The sequence below is a fragment of the Nannobrachium achirus genome (assembly GCF_963921795.1).
Source record: "Nannobrachium achirus genome assembly, chromosome: 6".
In the NCBI taxonomy this organism is placed as follows: domain Eukaryota; kingdom Metazoa; phylum Chordata; class Actinopteri; order Myctophiformes; family Myctophidae; genus Nannobrachium; species Nannobrachium achirus.
In genome coordinates this window covers 53254755-53273172 of record NC_137815.1, presented here as the reverse complement: position 1 = coordinate 53273172, position 18418 = coordinate 53254755, and the positions used below count along the sequence as shown (strand labels likewise).

General features: G+C 44.5%; 1 protein-coding gene across 6 annotated transcripts in view; it reads right to left on the bottom strand.

Moving 5' to 3' along the window:
* Window positions 1-18418, bottom strand: part of arhgef10la (Rho guanine nucleotide exchange factor (GEF) 10-like a) — a 197378-nt gene that overhangs the window by 116559 nt on the left and 62401 nt on the right. For all 6 annotated transcript variants that reach the window (XM_080728639.1, XM_080728636.1, XM_080728641.1 and 3 more), the window contains 5 exons: window positions 17951-18121; window positions 14482-14627; window positions 13053-13228; window positions 4252-4367; window positions 1200-1327 (listed from right to left, as the gene is read on the bottom strand). In XM_080728639.1, coding sequence (XP_080584765.1) covers window positions 1200-1327; window positions 4252-4367; window positions 13053-13228; window positions 14482-14627; window positions 17951-18121 — 737 coding nt within the window. The remainder of the gene's footprint in view (window positions 1-1199; window positions 1328-4251; window positions 4368-13052; window positions 13229-14481; window positions 14628-17950; window positions 18122-18418) is intronic.

Here is an 18418-nt window from a genome sequence, read left to right as displayed (position 1 = left end):
AGCATGGAGCAGAGACGGCCAGCTCAACTGCACTGAGTTCCCTGACAGAACTCGCTCTGGGCTACGCACATGTCTTTGCAGTCGCACACTTAAGTTTGACAATACAAAGTAACTTTCCATTGACCCCCTTGCCCCATCTCGCACTTCACTCTCTATGTCCACCAGAGCACAAAAAAGAAAAGCACATCCATTTTCTGCCAGTGAATAGAACTTGAGAAGGGAAACACTTATCATCCATGAGGGATAAGTAGACCTGCACCCTGAATAACCTCCTTTGCAGATGCTGGTCCTTTATGCCGTCTGAAGCCTAATTTATACTCAGACAGAGTATAAATTAATCTTCAGTGTTACGTGGAGAGAATTGTGTGACACCAGGTAACGACACATAGAGAATATTCTATTATCGCAGTGGCAAGGCTTGCTAAGGGTCAAAAACAAGAATGTGCCACTGGCAGAGAGTGAAGCCTGATTTATACTTGGTCGTACGGCGGTATCCCGCACAAAAGAAAACTGTGAGCTTGTAGATCAGTTACCGTACGATGGAATATATATTAGGCACAAAATGCTATTCCAAGGAGCTTCAGGAAGCCACCATCGGCATCCTTCATCACGGCAACTTGGGCTTGTGCAGGCACATTAAAATGTTTGTCACCAGCTATTATCTTTTAGTGCCCCATGTGACGGGCTGTTTTCAGAGTTATGGATGAGGCAATTTAATCAGCCAGCCGTTTTCTGGAGTTAACTCTGCAGTACAGCATGCATGCACTCTGATCCTCGTTTGTGGAACTTTTTAAATTCATTGAACATAAGAGGGTGACTGAACAGGAGCCACAGAAGAAGTCCCACATATTGCATTTATCCTGCTTCAGAAAATTCTCTTCAAGGTTACACAGTGGTACTGAATTAGTTTGGAAAGTAGAGTGAAACTCTAGTATGTCAACCTTCAACTTCCAATGCCGAGGCTACATGTTCTGAAAGGAGACAAAGGATTGATTTTTGTATTTACTTGGCCAACAACGCCTCGGGGTCATTGAGCGACGGTACAGCATTTTGTTCAGCTAGAAAGTATTAAAACGTGGCGCCTCTACAAAGGTTATATCTGCATTGATAATTCTCTCGATGCTTCTGCTGGTGTTGTAGTTAAAGATGTGCTAAGGATTTTACTTAGTGCCCTGACGGTATCTGAGACCACTACTCACTTGTCTGGCCTTCCAGGTACCTGCAGACGTAAGCGGCATTTGTTGGCACTCTGGATCTGGTCTTCTTTGATGCGGATTAGCCTCTGGAGAGCGAGACACCAGTCCTGGGCCACTGTGGTGTTCAGGTTCTACGACACAGTAAAAACACACACAGTAAGTAACATACAGGTACAGTAAAGTAATGCCTGATTCATACTTTGGTTGGAAGCTGACACACACCAGAATTACACAACGCGTCGGACAGTTTTATCTTAAAATAAATTACGTTTTGTAACACCCTTCTTTAATGGCCTTCCACTGTATTATCCTATGGATACGTGTTGTGTGTAGACTAGAGCAGTGTTTCTCAAACTTTCAAATTTCAAGGTCTCCCCTCAACTCTGACAGTGTACAAATGGAACCAAATGGACCCGTTAGGTTGGTTCCATTTGTACACTGTCAGAGTTACAGACTTATAAGAGTCAATTTAGACCCCCATAAAGGAACCGAGAGAGTCCCTGAAATCCACTTTGAGAACCACTGGACTAGAGTATAACATGAAGCAGAAATGCATACGCTTACTGCAAAGTGTTAAGCCTGGGAATACTGACATTGTTCCCTTGGCACAGATACAAGCATGATGAGTATTCACTGTCATGCCATATATACTGTATAACATATACTCAACCTAGGTGCAGAGAGATGCTGTACTAAGCACTGTCATGTTGATCTGTACTTATATACAAACTGTAGAAATAACACATTACAAACTCATAACATAAAACATAAAACCACCCTGTTATACAGGAAATTATTTCAAGCCATAAAGCATTTTTTCCCCCGCACACGATTTTAAGTTGTGTTCATTCAAAGCCCAATAGAATCAAATACTGTACATTTTTCAAAGTCAATGTCCTGAGACAAAGTATTTCCCTTGTTTGTTTTGTGGAGAATTTTATTGGGGTGAAAATCTGCCTATTGGAGCAAAGCCAGTATTGCACCTCTTAAGGACGTTGTGCTCGTTAAGAGTAAGGCAAAAAGGACAACACCATTAGCCACTTTAAACGTGGCGTCCCTATTTTCAGTATTTTGTCATTATAGGCTATAAAAGAATAGTTTAAAAGTGGTTAGATGGAACTGCCCGGGTGTCCGGGTAGCTCAGTCGGGAGAGCTCTCGCCGCTGGACCACAAGGTCATGGGTATGATCCCGGGCACTGCCAAATCATGAGTAACACGACTTGGGTGCATTAAGTCGTGCAGCAAGTACTGGGTAGGTATGGCGCTCCACCTCAGCAATCCATCTCTCAGGGGTCTAGTGGATTGTAACAGGGACAGACTCCCGCGTGTTACTGGCTGATACCGACAATAAGCCACTCCACACCTACTTGTTGCCTCGCCACTACAGGTGGCCCGACTTGAAGTAGAGCCTCTTTGGGGATTTCCTTTAAGCATACATGCATTTAACTGGCAGGTCGTTCCCTGCCACGCTTCCTGAGAGTTTCTCACAAACAACAGAATATCCAATTTGCTCGCAGGAGCCCTCAAAAGATAAAGGGTGTCCTGGGGCAAGACAATAATCCCTATCCACTCGCGACAATCCACTCCAAAGATAGCCACTTCCGTGTCGAGCTTGCGCCCAGGCCCAGCCCCTCTCCCATACACATTCATTATGTATTTTTTTCCGTTTAATTCCTAAAAAAGGGAAAAGCTTTTGTTCCGGTTACATCATCGACGTGTCAGGTGACATTCCGGTTACCCTGGAAATAACTTGGTGACCCATAAGCTAGCGAACAGCGCCATCCAGCGTCAAAATAAGGATAGGTCATCAAAGTCGTGGACGGCCTGGACCATTGGCAATACGTCGTCACGCGGCAGTAAATGTGTTGTTTAAGCAACATTACGGTGTTGTGTACCGTCATGGTGGTAATGTGCATCATTTTGCACTGGCTAGTGTTATGTGCTATATCATGGTGGTAATGTGCATACTTCTGCACTAGCTACTAGAGTTATGTGCTGTGTTGGTATGTGTGTTGGTAATGTGCATAATGTAAATACATATATGTACTTTCTTTGTATTTTTATATTTTCTACGATGTGCACTAAGGCAAATAGAAATGTAATTTTTATTTGTTTCAAATGCCAATAACACAATTAAATTGTTAATCACAATTATTTGAATGACAATTAATCATCAAATAAAATGTCATGATGGTGACTACTCACTGCAGGCGGGGGCAGTGCCATGTTGCCTATCGGACACCGACTCCCAGACCCAGAGAGGACATCTCATTATCACCAAGAAGAGTGAGTGGGAGTCGTCTGTGCTTATAGAAAATGTATGGTTCAGGAGGCATGCTGGGCTACTCCTTCAACACAATTTAAACATATTTTGGACCTTGTTTTCTTTCATGAGAATTGTTGATAGGGATTTTCCCGAACATTCTAAATTACCGTATGTATCATGTAAACGTGATCTTTTCCATTTTTGTTACCACTGTATTCAGAACTTACTTTATAGTCCCCTGTTGATTTAAGTATTTTTTAGGGCAGGTTTTAGACTTTCAGTAGGAAACCCAATGGACTTTTGGGATTACAGAAAAGGTTACAGAAAAGGTCAATGGAACTAAATGGACTTTTGGGGTTATAGAAAAATGTACAGAAAAAAATGGTTACTCTAAGTGAAATAAAAATGGAACAATAGTCTGGTTGCCTACAGAAAATATAAAATAAAAAGAGCCTTTAAGGACTATTCCGTGAGTGCTGGTGTTCTCTTTGAGATTGTTCTTGTAAAGTTACGTTTCCCGACCGTGCACCTGGTAAGAAGATTAGTATTGTTGAAACGAGTTGGAGTCGTGCGCGCACCTCTGCTTCAAACATGCCTACAGAAACCACACTAACTAGAAAAGTGTGCTCCTCAGAACACAGGTCTCCACCAGGCCGGATTGCCAACCGAGGGAGAGCTTTTGACTAAATAATAACTACACTGGATCCATTGGAACACACAGGTTCTTTTATTCTCCTTTCTGCCCGGCAGCGACGATAAGCATGTGCCTTGAGGTTGAGTGACATGTACCTGGTAGGTGCCCTGCAGTGTTCCCACCAGGAGGGTGACCTCCTCCACCACAGAGAGGTCATGCTGGAGCTCCTGGAGCTCCTGGTAGAGCCGTGGAGGTCCCAGGATAGCTTTACCTGAGAGGAGAGGACCCAAAACATATTAAAAACTGCATTTAGCAGATGCTCTTAGCCAGTGTGACATGCAAGTGCGAGATCAGCATAAATGAAAACTTTTTCATGTCAAGGACCCCCAAATTGACACTTATAAGCCCACGTACCCACATTTTAAAAGATACACCAGGGACCCCCATAAGAGAAGATTTCTACGGCTCTAGTAGTGATTTTCAAACATTTTCATTAGTATGGACCCCCATTTATTGGCATTTATCTCTGGGACCCCAATTTATATTCAATGTTAATTTAACTCTTAACTGGAAACAAATGGACCCGGATCAGGGTCCATTTATTTCCATTTGTACACTCTCTGAGTTACAGACCCATAAGGGTCCATTTGGTTCCTAAATATAATTTGCTGGGGACCCCCTGGAACTCCCTCAAGGACCCCTGGGGGTCCCCAGACCCCACTTTGAGAACCAATGCCCCCTTCAATAAACAAGTCTACATAAGTAGAGTGCAAAGAGAAGAATGTGGTTCAACAAAACTAACGTACCAGGTAAACATCAAACCGAGCATCTGTCAAAACAACCTGCTACTGTATCTAACTACTTTCTTAAAATCTAAGACTTGTGAACAAGTAACCACCAACATACAGTACAGTTCATCTGTAACTGTAACCAACATGCACTCGGCATGTGATACGAGTGAGAATAAAAAAAAAAAAAAAAAGTATCCAGTAGAGTTTATTAGACCACTTGTTCTCAATGTCTGGTTCGGTGGTCTAAAACATATAAAAACCGGGGGGGACCGGTATTAGAGAGGTTAAGAACCACTGCAGTAGAGCATACTGTATAGCAGTGATTCTCAAACCTTTCATGTCAAGGAAGGACCCCCAAATTGACACGTATTAGCGTGCGGACCCCCATCTGAAAGGATATTCCAGGGACCCCCATAAGAGAGGTTTTTACGGCTCTAGCATTGATTGCCAACCATTTTAATTTCAAGGATCCCCAGTTAGATATGCATTTTAGGCTACAGACCCCGTTTAATGGCATTCTATCACTGAGACCCCAATTTATATTGTGAAATCAACATTAATTAAACCAAATGCATTTGGTTTCATTTGTACACACAGTTACATACCCATAAGCGTCCATTTGGTCCCTGAAGGACCCCTGGGGGTCCCCGCACCCCACTTTGAGAACCAATGCTATAACGACATGCCTGAAATAGGGAGGCTGTTAAGAACGTTTCGGGGCAACGAGCTAAGAATCCCTCGTGTCACATGAGACTAGCGTCATAGATAGCAGGCGTTGCCGGGCCGATGTCATAAACCGTACAGTGGCAATGACCGTATAAGGAGATGTTGATAGGAGAACGCGTCGCGTCGCGTCACGCGTCGAAATTCGCTATATAACTCAGTGTATCGGTTGGGCTGAATCTGAATCTGAATCTGATGAGTCTCGCTAGACCCTCTCAGAGCTTTTGCAGGCTAAGCGAACCAAAGTCTGAGCCCCAGGGAACGAGCTCTATTCTAATCCATATTGAAAGTTTGGGATGTATGTGTTCTCTGCAAACACAGAATTACAGCAATTCTATCAGGTGATTTTTTATTCATCGAGGGAAGGTTTACTGCATCTGTTTGTTGTCTACAGCAATGCACCGCTGACCTAGCATTTGCATTCATGCAATAAATAAGGTATGGACATCAATAAATGTAGGATGGAGAAAAATGCACCTTGTTCTGAAATGCATACAGTATGAAATATGCATGACATATTCACGAGAACAAAACATAAAGACTAGGGGTGTAACGATACATTTTAATAGCGATTCGATACATATCACGATACATGGTTGACGATACGATACATGGACGATATTGGTTCATTTATGGCGATACGATACGATTCGATTCAATGATTTAAAATCGATATAGTAACTATTTAGCAAAGAAATTAAAGCTGTGTGAAAGGTGTGGATAGTGCAGGTTTTTAAGGGAAACATGTATTATTATGGATATAAATAAGTAAACCCAGTGATTATCTGCCAAATACCTGGACATTGTATATTGAAAAACCTGCACCTTGACATGAACCCAGAGATTACACTCATTTATCGATAGACCAGTGTAGCTATATGGAAAGGAAAAGTAATTAAACCCCTCCTTTTATTTTTTTCTTCTTAAAAATGCTAAATACAATGGACAAGTAGGTAGTATCGATACAATCGATTCTTTGCACTGCCGATTCGATACGATACAAAATAAAACGATACAATTCGATTTGAGCTGTTTTCATTTCGATATACTTCGATTTTTTAAGTTAAAAATGATATTTTGATACAGTTACTATATCGTTACACCCCTAATAAAGACACAACTGCTGCATCTGAACTAACTTGACCTATACTATTGGAGTTGGAGATAACAAAACTTCTGAATCTGTAGGACTCCCGGTGGCACTAATAAAGACAGTTCAATGCCTGGGGTGAATCGATCGTTATAACTTGTTGAGTCGCAAAGAGTGCATTTATGAGTCAAAAGAATAGAAAATAATAATCCGCTGGAGAAACTGTTATGTGGAGCTATATGACGCCTTTTTCGCTGGGCAAAACAAAAGGACAGCAGGTGTCTCATTAAATGTGAAATTCAACATCGATTCAAAGCATCACACAGCCTCTCTCTCGCCACCAGGAATCGATAGCATCGTCTCCTCCTGCTTGCCGCTCTCCTGTCCTTCCCCTTAGTTCCCCGTGGCCCGCATCTATCCCAAGCGGCAGCAGCGCAATGGGCTCCGTGAGAATACAGTGCCTAATTACATTTTCCAGGTAGATTTTAGCTACGGTATCTTGAAGCCGCCCGTCACTGCTGTCACTGGGGATACGTAATCAAGTGGGCTACTATATTGTACGTAGTGGAGCTCGTAGTTAGGCTGGCTTAATGAAGCATGGCCCTAAGCGGAACTGCTGACGTTTGTCTACACACCTGCGTGTGCGCGGACACGCAGGTGTGTAGACAGACGTAATTCGCCAAAAATACCAGCCATGTGTTTCTGTGACTCGGTCTCTGCCTAGCCCCGGCGCACGCGCACGCACGCACACACGCACACACACACACACACACACACACACACACACACACACACACACACACACACACACACACACACACAGAGAGTCTAACTCTGAAAGCTGGAAAAGAGACAGATAGTTTGTGACAGTGAAAATGAAGGAGAGAGAGACAGAGAAAGGGGAGGTGGGCTGGTGTTTTCCCTGTTAAAGAGCTTCATTCTAACCTTTGGGGAAGGTTTAATGGGAGCCCCGACACGGGCGGCCACACACATCTGTCATCTGTGCCAGACAATCAATAGTAGAGATATCTGGAAATAAAGGGAGGGACGTGTTGTGAGCTACAAGAACAATGACGGTATTCCTGTTCTCCCCCACGGCAAGGGGGGGGATTGCCGAGACTGCTGTTCAGGTTTCCCTGAGCTCCTCCTGGGAAGGGAGGGGAAGGGGGGGGTCTTGCTGCCGGACGAGGCCCCGGAGGTGAATGTGCTGAGTTGTAATCCAGCGTAATCCCGTTGCTAAGGCAGGGATTGGCTTTCACACTTTTTCCACACAGACACGGCTATTCGCACCAACCGCCGGGCATGTACTGTTGCTAGCGTGCACGCTATAGCTAGCGAGCTGAGCCCAGAGGGGCCCCGCAGCTTCCCGGATCGCAGATGTCCTCTCTTTTGCTTTCTCTTCATAAGAAAAAGGCAGCAATCAAACACTCTGCTAGGGTGCCAGCAATGGTATAAAGAACAGTTATAATGAAAAGGCCTTCAAACCTTTAGCACACAAACCTGTTCTCTGATGTACAACCAAAACACAAAAGAGAGGAAGCTCCTTTCTTCTGCATTCATGTTAAGCACTAAACGCCCCGGTTTTGTGTGTTCGTAACATCAAGTCAAAACCCTCAAATACATAACTAATCCTGGCAAGCTGACTGAGCACGGCTGTACTACATCCATGACAAGCTTCACATTTATATGCGTAATTATTAATAATTTGTCAAATGATGAAAATAGACAATCTACAAGCTCACAACACGGCATATCGTGACACATTGTGAGCTGGTAGATCGGCTATTTTTGTGGCTATTTATATGACAGTGGCATGCTAGTATAAATCGAGCTACTGTATATAGTCGCACACTTTCACCTGAGACCTGCCCAGAGGAGAGGACTCACAGTCTTCTACTGTCCAATGCTGTCCAATAAAATGACTGGGAAAGAGTGTGAAGATGGGGCAGTGTGTGAGCAAAACAAAAGGGATGTGGCATCGACCCAGAGAGCCTTCTCTGTCACCACCTACAGTCAATGGTCTCTACAGGCACTGGTGGACAGTAAAGACGTACATTAACTTCAGTACTACACTTGGGTGGGGTATCTGTACTTTACTTGAGTATTTGTATTTTGGGCTACGTTTAAAATACAAATATTGTACTTTTGACTACACTACATTTATGGGAAGGGGAAAAAGTGCATTATGGATTAACCGTTAAGGCAGATCTAGAAGCTCACAACGTGTCGCACTGTGGCACATTGTGAGCCTGTAGATCTGCTATTTTCACTATAGTTGATGCATTTGTACTTTGGAATATGCATGCACTTTGGAATACTTGAATAAAAATGTTTTAATAAAGCAAGAATGCTGTACTTCATTTCACTTGTAGTTGCTTAAAGGAGAATTCCAGACTAGTCGTTTTACCACGTTAATCTGATGTTTTGATATTCCAGAATATCATATCATATAAAAAAACATATATACTGTATATTTTCTTCGCTTTCATCTAGAGTCCTTGGCAGCTCCGGACGCAAGGATTTTACACTAAAACGCCTATTTGTATCGCTCGACAATTGCGACAATTATTATTTTTTTGTTTACATCCGACTTTCATAATGGTGGAAATGTCTTAAAAAAGTTTTGTCTCTGTGGAGCTGTGGAGCTGCTGAGCTGCAGTGCGCAAGAAATTCCCCTGTTCCTTTTTCTTTTCGCCTCTACGCCTCTGGATGGAATAACATCAGATACGGTAAGAAAAGCACTAGTCCCGCATTCTCCTCTTCTTGAGAACTGTACTTCTAGTGTCCACCACTGTCTACAGGATAGAGGGACAGACTGAGACGACCAGAGAGAGAGAGAAAGAGAGAGGGAGGAATAGAGACCTGCATTTCCCAAAGGGCCAGTCTTCATCAATAACGCAGGGCACCAGGGCCTGCAGGAGATGAAAAATGAGTCAATTTTGAGCCAAGCCCAGGGAACGTGGGACTTTTTTAGGCAGGACGCCCCACCGAATGACATCACAGGGGATGAGACTATAAATAGAGGGGGACAGCCTGTCTGGGCAGATGACTGGGGAACAACCCCGCCACAGATGCTCAGGGAGGCTTGTGGCCAGGCGTGATTAAGGTGACCGCTCCACTCTCATGTTAAAAAAATAAATAAAAAAACGAGACAAAGAAAGTAAAAAATGAAAGACCAGGCACTCAAGGCACGAAGTGCCGCACAACCATAAAGTTCAATGCGAGTGACAGAATAGAAGAAGCACCTCAAATGATCCTCCACAGTACTGGTACCGGTAGTGCAGTGTTGTGCACTCATAATATAGTCCAGTGTTTCTCAAAGTAGATTTCAGGGACTCTCTAGGTTCCTTTATGGGGGTCTAAATTGACCCACAAGTCTGTAACTTTGACAGTGTACAAATGGAACCAAATGGACCCGTTGTACACTGTCAAAGTTAAGAGGAGACCTTCAAATTTCAAAGTTTGAGAACCACTGATAATAGTCGATCTACGTTAAGCTTACAACACGTTATGCTGCGAAGCGTTGTGAGCGTGTGAATCTGCTTTTTTCAGCACGCTACACCTGCGTGCAACAAAGTATAATCAGGCCAAGAGGGAGACAACTTAATCCACTGAGAGCCCGAGCACTCCTCCTCAAACAGTAGCTGTTCACCTTGCATGACGCGTATAGCTCAGAAGAAGCCCCCAACCCCACCCCGGCACGTTTATCAAGGGAATCTCATCAAGGTCTGTATACATGGGAGTTTTATGAGGGGTGGGATATAAGAAGTAGTGTTTCAACCACCTGATCCCTATCTAGTCCGTACTGCCATGGCTCTCTAATTGCGGAGCCGGCGAGGATGAGAATAATCTCTGCAGATTGATGACTCCGCTCTAGATGTGTTTGTGGTCTATCAGACAGTGAAATGAGACTGTTGGGGGATGATGCAGCACGCAGGGTTCTCTGCCCCTTCTCTCATCTCTCTCTCTGTCTGTCTCTCTCACACACACACACACACACACACACACACACACACACACACACACACACACACACACACACACACACACACACACACACACACACACACACACACACACACACACACACACACACACACACACACACACACACACACACACACACACACACACACACACACACACACACACACACACTTTCTGTCCATTTTCCCCAATAAGATAAAACGCCCCCAGGCAGATGAGAGCGAGTGACTGTCATCACTATTCTCTTCACAAACACACCCTCCATCAGAGTGACAGGCAGCCACGGCTGTGTCTACAGCCCAGCCTTCAGCTGGGACACTGCCGAGCAGAAACAGATTAGCCTTCGCTGAGTCAGAGAGGACCAGAAGTCAGTCCAAGTGATGAGATTAACTAGACTAGGGAGAGACGACACGTGTGGGGTAAGTGAAGGATGAAACTGGATAAAGTGTAGTATTTTTTGTTGCAAGTGTTCGGTCTTTAGAGCCATTAACCGCCACATGACCGGGGTCGATATCTTTGCTTTCGCTGCGGCATGATGGAATGTAGGAGCGCTAGCCACTGTACACACGCATGGATGGAACATAACACTGAACAGACACCAACCCTGTATTGTGTATAAAACTGAACAGAACTTCCATATTAAGGCACAACAGCAACATGTGCGAGATGAGATGTATGTGGTAGCAACAACACAAATAAAACAGACAATATTAACCATACAGTATACAGTATGTTAACCTTTCCATGCTAAGTGTGCTACTGTAAGTATTAAGTAAGTGTGTGTGTGTGTGTGTGTGTGTGTGTGTGTGTGTGTGTGTGTGTGTGTGTGTGTGTGTGTGTGTGTGTGTGTGTGTGTGTGTGTGGCCACCACTTTGAAATCCAATGTGTTACAGTATGGACTTTACAAACAGGGAGCGTCACATTGCCTGCGTTCTCGCTTGGATCAGCAGGTCGCACTGCACTTTGCATGTGAATGCATAGACAAACAATGTCTCTGTGAGTAAGTTTTCTACCCGTGTGAAACGAGCACGAACGCGACAGTTTGACAAGAGGCGTGCACCCGCTGGTTGCTCCTGTCATATCACCCGTCAATTACTATGCGGGTCAGACGCTTCCCGTGTGAAAAGCCCTTTAGAGCATTGGTTCTCAAAGTGGAGTCTGGGACCCAGGGGTCCTTGAGGGAGTTCCAGGGGGTCCCCAGCTAAATAGTTAGGAACCAAATGGACCCTTATGGGTATGTAACTCTGAGAGTGTACAAATGGAACATTTGTAACAATGGAACATTTGTACACTCTCAACAAGTTAAATTAACATTGATTTTACAAAATAGATTGGGGTTTCAGAGCTAGAAATACCATTAAATCACGTTCCGCAGCCTAATGCATGTCAAACTGGGGGTCCTTGAATTTAAAATTGTTGGGAATCACTGCTAGAGCCGTTAAATCCTTCTCTTATGGGGGTCCCGTAAGGATCCCTTGGGGACAGGTGAGGAGGGTGCTAAGGATCTAGAAGTGTCAATTCGGGGGTCCTTGATATGAAAAGGTTTGAATAGCACTGCTTTAAGGGGAACACACACTGGCCGCGGAGACGGCGCGGAAGCGCCGCGTCAAAACATACAGCCCCATTATTTTTCAATGAACTAACCCACACCAGCGCCGTCAGACGTGCGCAGCCGCGGGTCTGCCGCCTCGCCTGCCATGCCGATACGCCATTGTTCTATTTTTCCAGCGTTGCCGTGCGGTGAACATGTTCTCCCATGGTTCTCCCCACCGGAGTAAATGGATGTGCTGTGTGGCAGCGCGCCACAACCAGTTGGGGTTACCGTGCGGCACTTAACGCGCGTCGATACCGCGACGCGACGCTGCGCAGCCGCCCGCGGCCAGTGTGTGCTCCCCTTTAGAGCAGTAGTTCTCAACCTGTGGGTCGGGACCCCAAATTATTTCGGGGGGTCCTCAGATGTTTAGCTTATGTGTTAACAATGTGTTCTCACTTAACAGTAAACAGAACAACATACAATATAAGTGTATACATGGTATCTACACACTTCTAAAATGACTATTTAAGGACTTTTAAGACCTTTTTAGTATCTCTGGCTAAACATTGGCCACATTGTCAAATATTAGAGGCAGAAATTGTGAAAATAGCAGATCTACATGCTCACAACGCCTCGTGTTTGCGAGGCGTTGTGAGCATGCATATCTGCTATTTTCACAATGGAACAGAAGGAGTCAAACTAAATGTAATGCCAACTCCTACAATTCCAAGTGCTTGTGCAGGGTGGGGTGTCCCCAGCTGAAATATGATTATTTTGGGGGTCGCGGCCTGAAAAGGTTGAGGACCACTGCTTTAGAGACCACAGATGTACCTGCAGCAGCAGCTCCAGCAGACCTCTTGACTCCTCCGCCCGGCTGGAAGAGAGTGTCCTTGCTCTGGGAGCCCTCCTGTCCCACCTCCACTACCTGCACCTGCTGCAAGGGGGCGCTCCACTTCATGGTGTATTTGGGACCCACAGGGACCAGGCTGCTGATGTCAGGGGGCCCCCCTGGTGGAGAGGTGGACAAAAGCAGTGGTCAACTCTTTTAGCAAGATCTAAGGACAACCTCTGTCTGATTGTCTGACTCAGTGTTTCTCAAACTTTCAAATGTCAAGGTCTCCCCTTAACTCTGGCAGTGAACAAATGGAACATTTGTACACTGAGTTACAGACTTGTATGGGTCAATTTAGTTCCCCCTAAAGGAATCAACAGAGTCCCTGGATTCCACTTTGAGAACGACTGCTCTGACTGCAATTGCATTAATTTATTTAATGGTAGTTATGGAATGAAGGAGGGTGTCAAATTGCTTTCTGTTCATTTATTCTAACTCTAAAGATACCTTTTTAAAATATATATCTACCTTATTTAATTAAAGTATCAAACATCAATAGTCAACAGATAATAGCTTTATACCGACGATGTGAGACAAACTGAAATAATAATAAGGGGGAGGTTGGAGGAAGGAAAACAACAAGGTTGAAATACACTCCCAAACTATCTCCTGCAAACAGATAGTCCCTGCACTCCCAATAGGAGGAGAAGAAACTGTGAAATCCTTTGAAATGTCACCAGGAAAGCTTTTGGGGAGCAGGAATTAGAATTAGATGAGCCATGTACAGTGCATCACCAAAATACCATCCGCCATACAGCGGATATGAGGAGTTCATTGGTATTCATGTATTCCTATAATCAGGCACACAATTGTGATCGGTTTTGTCAAATCACACAGAGGGCATACAAAGTCAAATTTGGAACACTCGAGTTTGGACAAGACATGGAGTGATGATTAAAGTAGAGCTTTGAGCGACAGTCCTTGACAGGAGCTTCGCAAAGTAAAAAACAAGAGCATCTCTCATACCTTCTCTCGTAGAAAGATGAAAGACACTGTCAAAAAGGATGAATTGGAAAGGAACCAGAAATATATTCTATGTCAGTAATCTAGGACTCCTGTTTCTACCATTTGTATAAAGCTGATAAAACTTCTGCAACCTCACGATAGTGCCCCGAAGTGGCAAGTAGCTATTTCTCTTTGCCAAAACATCATTGCAAAACCCAGAACATCAGGAGCCTTGTGGCGATTTTGCACTTTACACTAGAGCATAGCAGCGATTAATTCTCCTCGGTATGCAGCTCGCATAGCAAAACAACAGTGGAAAGGTTCACGCTTAAACCCCATGTTATTTTAGCATTAGCAACACCACTTTCGAGAGTATAGGGAACAGCTCCAGCTGTTAGCGTGTTGTATACCGGCGGGACTCACTTGACATTTATGTTGGCACAGATGAGCACATCGTCAAAGAGGAAGACCTTTCTCTCCTTGGACTTCAGGACTTGGCCCCGCTCCCCATACACCGTCTCAATCAGCGTCTCACACAGCACCAGTGACCCCTGCTCCGAGCTCAGTTGCTAAAAAAAGGGACACGGCAATCGGATCAGAGCCTGAGGATGGCAGACATCACAAAGGGGCCAATCCTCCAGAGACCAGTGGTGGAAAAGGTACTCACATATTTTACTTGAGTAAAAGTATCAATACTGCAATATAGAAATGCTCAGTTAGGGTGCCCTCACACCAAAATACCTATGAGAGTGGAATCCGCGTTCCGCCAATGCATTTCAATGAGAGTGAAGCGGTTTCATGCCAGCAGAGGATTTCTGCCTTATCATTGAAATGCATTGGCGGAACGCGGATTCCACTCTCATAGGTACTTTGGTGTGAGGGCACCCTTACAAGTAAAAGCCCGGAATTCAAAATGTACTCGAGTAAAAGTAGGCATCAAAATGTACTTAAAGTACCAAAAGTAAAAGTGCAAAATATTTGAAAATAGCAGATCTACAAGCTCACAAGAAGCGACACATTGTGAGCTTGTAGATTGGCTATTTTAAATAGCCACGGTATAAAATAAGGCAAAAGTGGTTTATGTATGTTTTATAATATTAGTTACTTTACACCACTGTCCTCCAGAGACCAGAGGCTGGAGGACACAAGAGGACAGAGCTGAGGCCCAGTGGACTGGCTGTCTCACTGGGGACCCGCAGCATGTCCAGGGTGCTGAAGGTCATTTGACAAACGTGCCCAGACACACACATACACAGGTTGTAATACAAATACACTCACGCATGTGCACACCTGCAGCCACACAAACACATCATACAAACACACACACACACACACACACACGCATGCACTCATACACACGCACAAGCCTTTGCAGTGAGAACGTTTTGGTTTACAAAAGAGGTCATGCATGTCCATCAACCATTAACTTTGCTTTCCAGAATAGAAGTGCGAACAGGACCTTCAGCTGAACAGGGCTGCAGGAACCTGCCTAAAGCCTGTTTCCAACACCGTTTTTGGATCGCCCTTTTGTCTGGAACCTCTCCCTCCGACCACGTGAACAGTCTGAACACACACCGACACACAGCACGAAGAATCCAATAACAGATGCAATCTATGCTACCGCATGTTGGCAGAGGTTCCAATTACCCATATGTTTGGGGAGAAGAAATAACGAAAATTCCCTTTTATCACTTTGGTTTATAACCGCCTAAATCGATTTTATGCATTGTACAACAATCGCAGAAGCCAGATTCATCAAAAATGTTTAGTGTAGCCAAAGTCACGCACAAGCGACTCGCAGCCCAGAGACCAATTTGATCTTTTATGATGTGTCTATGTTTGTTTGGAAGAATCCCCTGTGTTTCGGGAGAGCAATGAATCTTGCATACATTCTACAGCCTGTGTGTGCAGTAGGGCATTAACGACATGTGATTTTTGCAAGTCGACTCGACTCAGTAAAAAGTTGAGTGTAAGTCGACTTTATCGTTTGATGACGTCATCACACAACACACGACCCCCCAATTATTTTGCGGGTCCCCAGATGATTAACTTAATGTGAAACATTGTTTTCTCACTCAACTGTAAACAAACCAACATAACGTGTATAGAGGGTATCTTCACATTTCTAAAGTGCCAATTTAAGGACTTTTCAATACCTCTAAAATGGCAAATTAAACATTGTCCAAATTGTCAAATATATAGAGGCAGAAATTGTGAAAATAGCCGACAAGTAAAGTACGTGCTCACAAAGTACGTAAAGTACGTGCTGGCGTTGTGAGCATGTAGATCTGCTATTTTGTGTAATGAAGTCGACTCAGTCGACTTGTCGACTTCTTCGTTAATGCCCTAGTGTGTGCAGTGTGCAGTAACACATCTGACCAGATTTCGCTGAATAGGAAGTGGAAGTTCTATCTGTGTGAACTGTCTGCAAGCACTCCTGGCTGTGGCACAGAGGACGACTCATTAGTTTAACAGGACTGTGGATTTGAGAGGCGTGCCTTGACACGAATAGACCCTCAAAAGCCTGCACGCGTCATTCACGGAGTGCACTGCACCATGTGTGAGTTTACTCTAGTGCGATGGTCTTCAACGTTTTCAGGCCAAGGACCCCTTAGCTCTGAGAGAGATGAAGCAGGGATCGTATATAATTGTGTTGCAGATTAAAAATGTACATGGATTATTACAGTTTAGACTTGACAGCACTATCATCTGTGTAGGTTGGATTAATGTGTATTTTCATATTTAAACACTTGAACTGTCAATACCGGTACCTACTATAGTTTGCTCTTTTCCCTCTACACCAAACTTCTGTTCCAAAAAATAGCCGATCTACAAGATCTACAAGATTTTTTGGCTAATGTTCCACTAAGAATGCTAGAGTTCAAGTGATCAAACATGATCACACAAAGATTTGGCGGACCCCCTGTAGTAACTCTGAGGACCCCCTAGTGGTCCCAGACCCCCTGTTGAAGACCAATGCTCTAGTGTTTGTGCGTGTGTGTGTGTGCGCGAACTGTGCGTGTGTGTCACGTTGTTATTTGCCCTATTCAGGTGACTTAAGATACTTTGAGACAAAGAATGAATATTTCATTGGACGGTTATGGGGGCAATAGCAGCGGCTGCTTCCTATTGAAATTCTGCAGTCTCACTGCTGCAAATGGAATTCTGTATGGAGCTGCGGAGATTGGCCCAATCAGCTCATCTTGGGGTCCTGGAAAGCAAGGGCTGATAGAGTGAAATAAAACGAGAAAAAAAGAGAGAGAGAAGTGTGAGGGAGAAAAAAGGGGGGGGGGGAGAAAAAAAGGAGTAGACACAATAAGAGGCAGGTGCTTTAAAAAAAAAGAGAGAGAAGACGGGCGGGACCGAGAGGGGGTATGTGTGTGGGTGGGTAGAGAGACATAGAGAGAGAGAGAGAGAGAGAGAGAGAGAGAGAGAGAGAGAGAGAGAGAGCGAGAGGGAGAGAGAGAGAGAGAGACGAGGACTGATCTCTCACGGTTTCCAATTAAATGTCTCATTTACCCACTAATTCTTCTTATTCAGAGGAGCATTTGTTCAGATTTGCTGCAGCAGGATTACAAATTTAAAATGGTAATAGAGGGGGGAATGCCTCTGCCGTTGCATTTAGGAGTAGCTCAGGGACCAGATAATGGGCATCGTTTTAGTAGTAGGCAAGCTTTTCTAAATCAATGTGTGGGGAGAGTGATATAAGTGATGTATAAGTTATAGGTGTTTGGCCAATTATAAGATGCAAGTAGCTCAGGCTCAGAGGTGTGTGTGTGTGTGTGTGTGTGTGTGTGTGTGTGTGTGTGTGTGTGTGTGTGTGTGTATGTGTGTGTGTGTGTCAGTGTTTGCGTGCGTGCTCGTTCCACATATGCAGGGGTGCGGCAGTCACCTTACTGAGCAGTCGGTCGCTGACACTGCGCGCTAGCTGCTGGGTCTCTGCAATCTGGTCCGCCACCCGTTTCTGTTCGTTCAGCTTCTCTGCCAGCATCTCCAGCTCGGTGAGAGCCAACTGCAGGGGCAGGCGATCTACATGGCCCTTAGGGGTGTTCTTCAACATGTCCTAAAAGCACAAACAAACAGACATCTATACTATAATTTTGCAAATGTCTGAGTGAGTGAGTGTCTGTCTGTCTGTCTCAGCGTTTCTCCTCGGTGGCTGGAGCAATTGATCTGAAATCGCATCACCATCAGCATATGAACACACCTGACATAACTGTGAAGCCCGTTTGTCACTTTCACAAATCGTATGCTGTATAATAGCATTTTTATGGTGTATCTATATCAGGCAGGCGGGCGGGGGGGGGGGGGGGGGGGGGGGGTTCTGGCCCTGTTACAGATGTTGTCCAAAATCATGCAG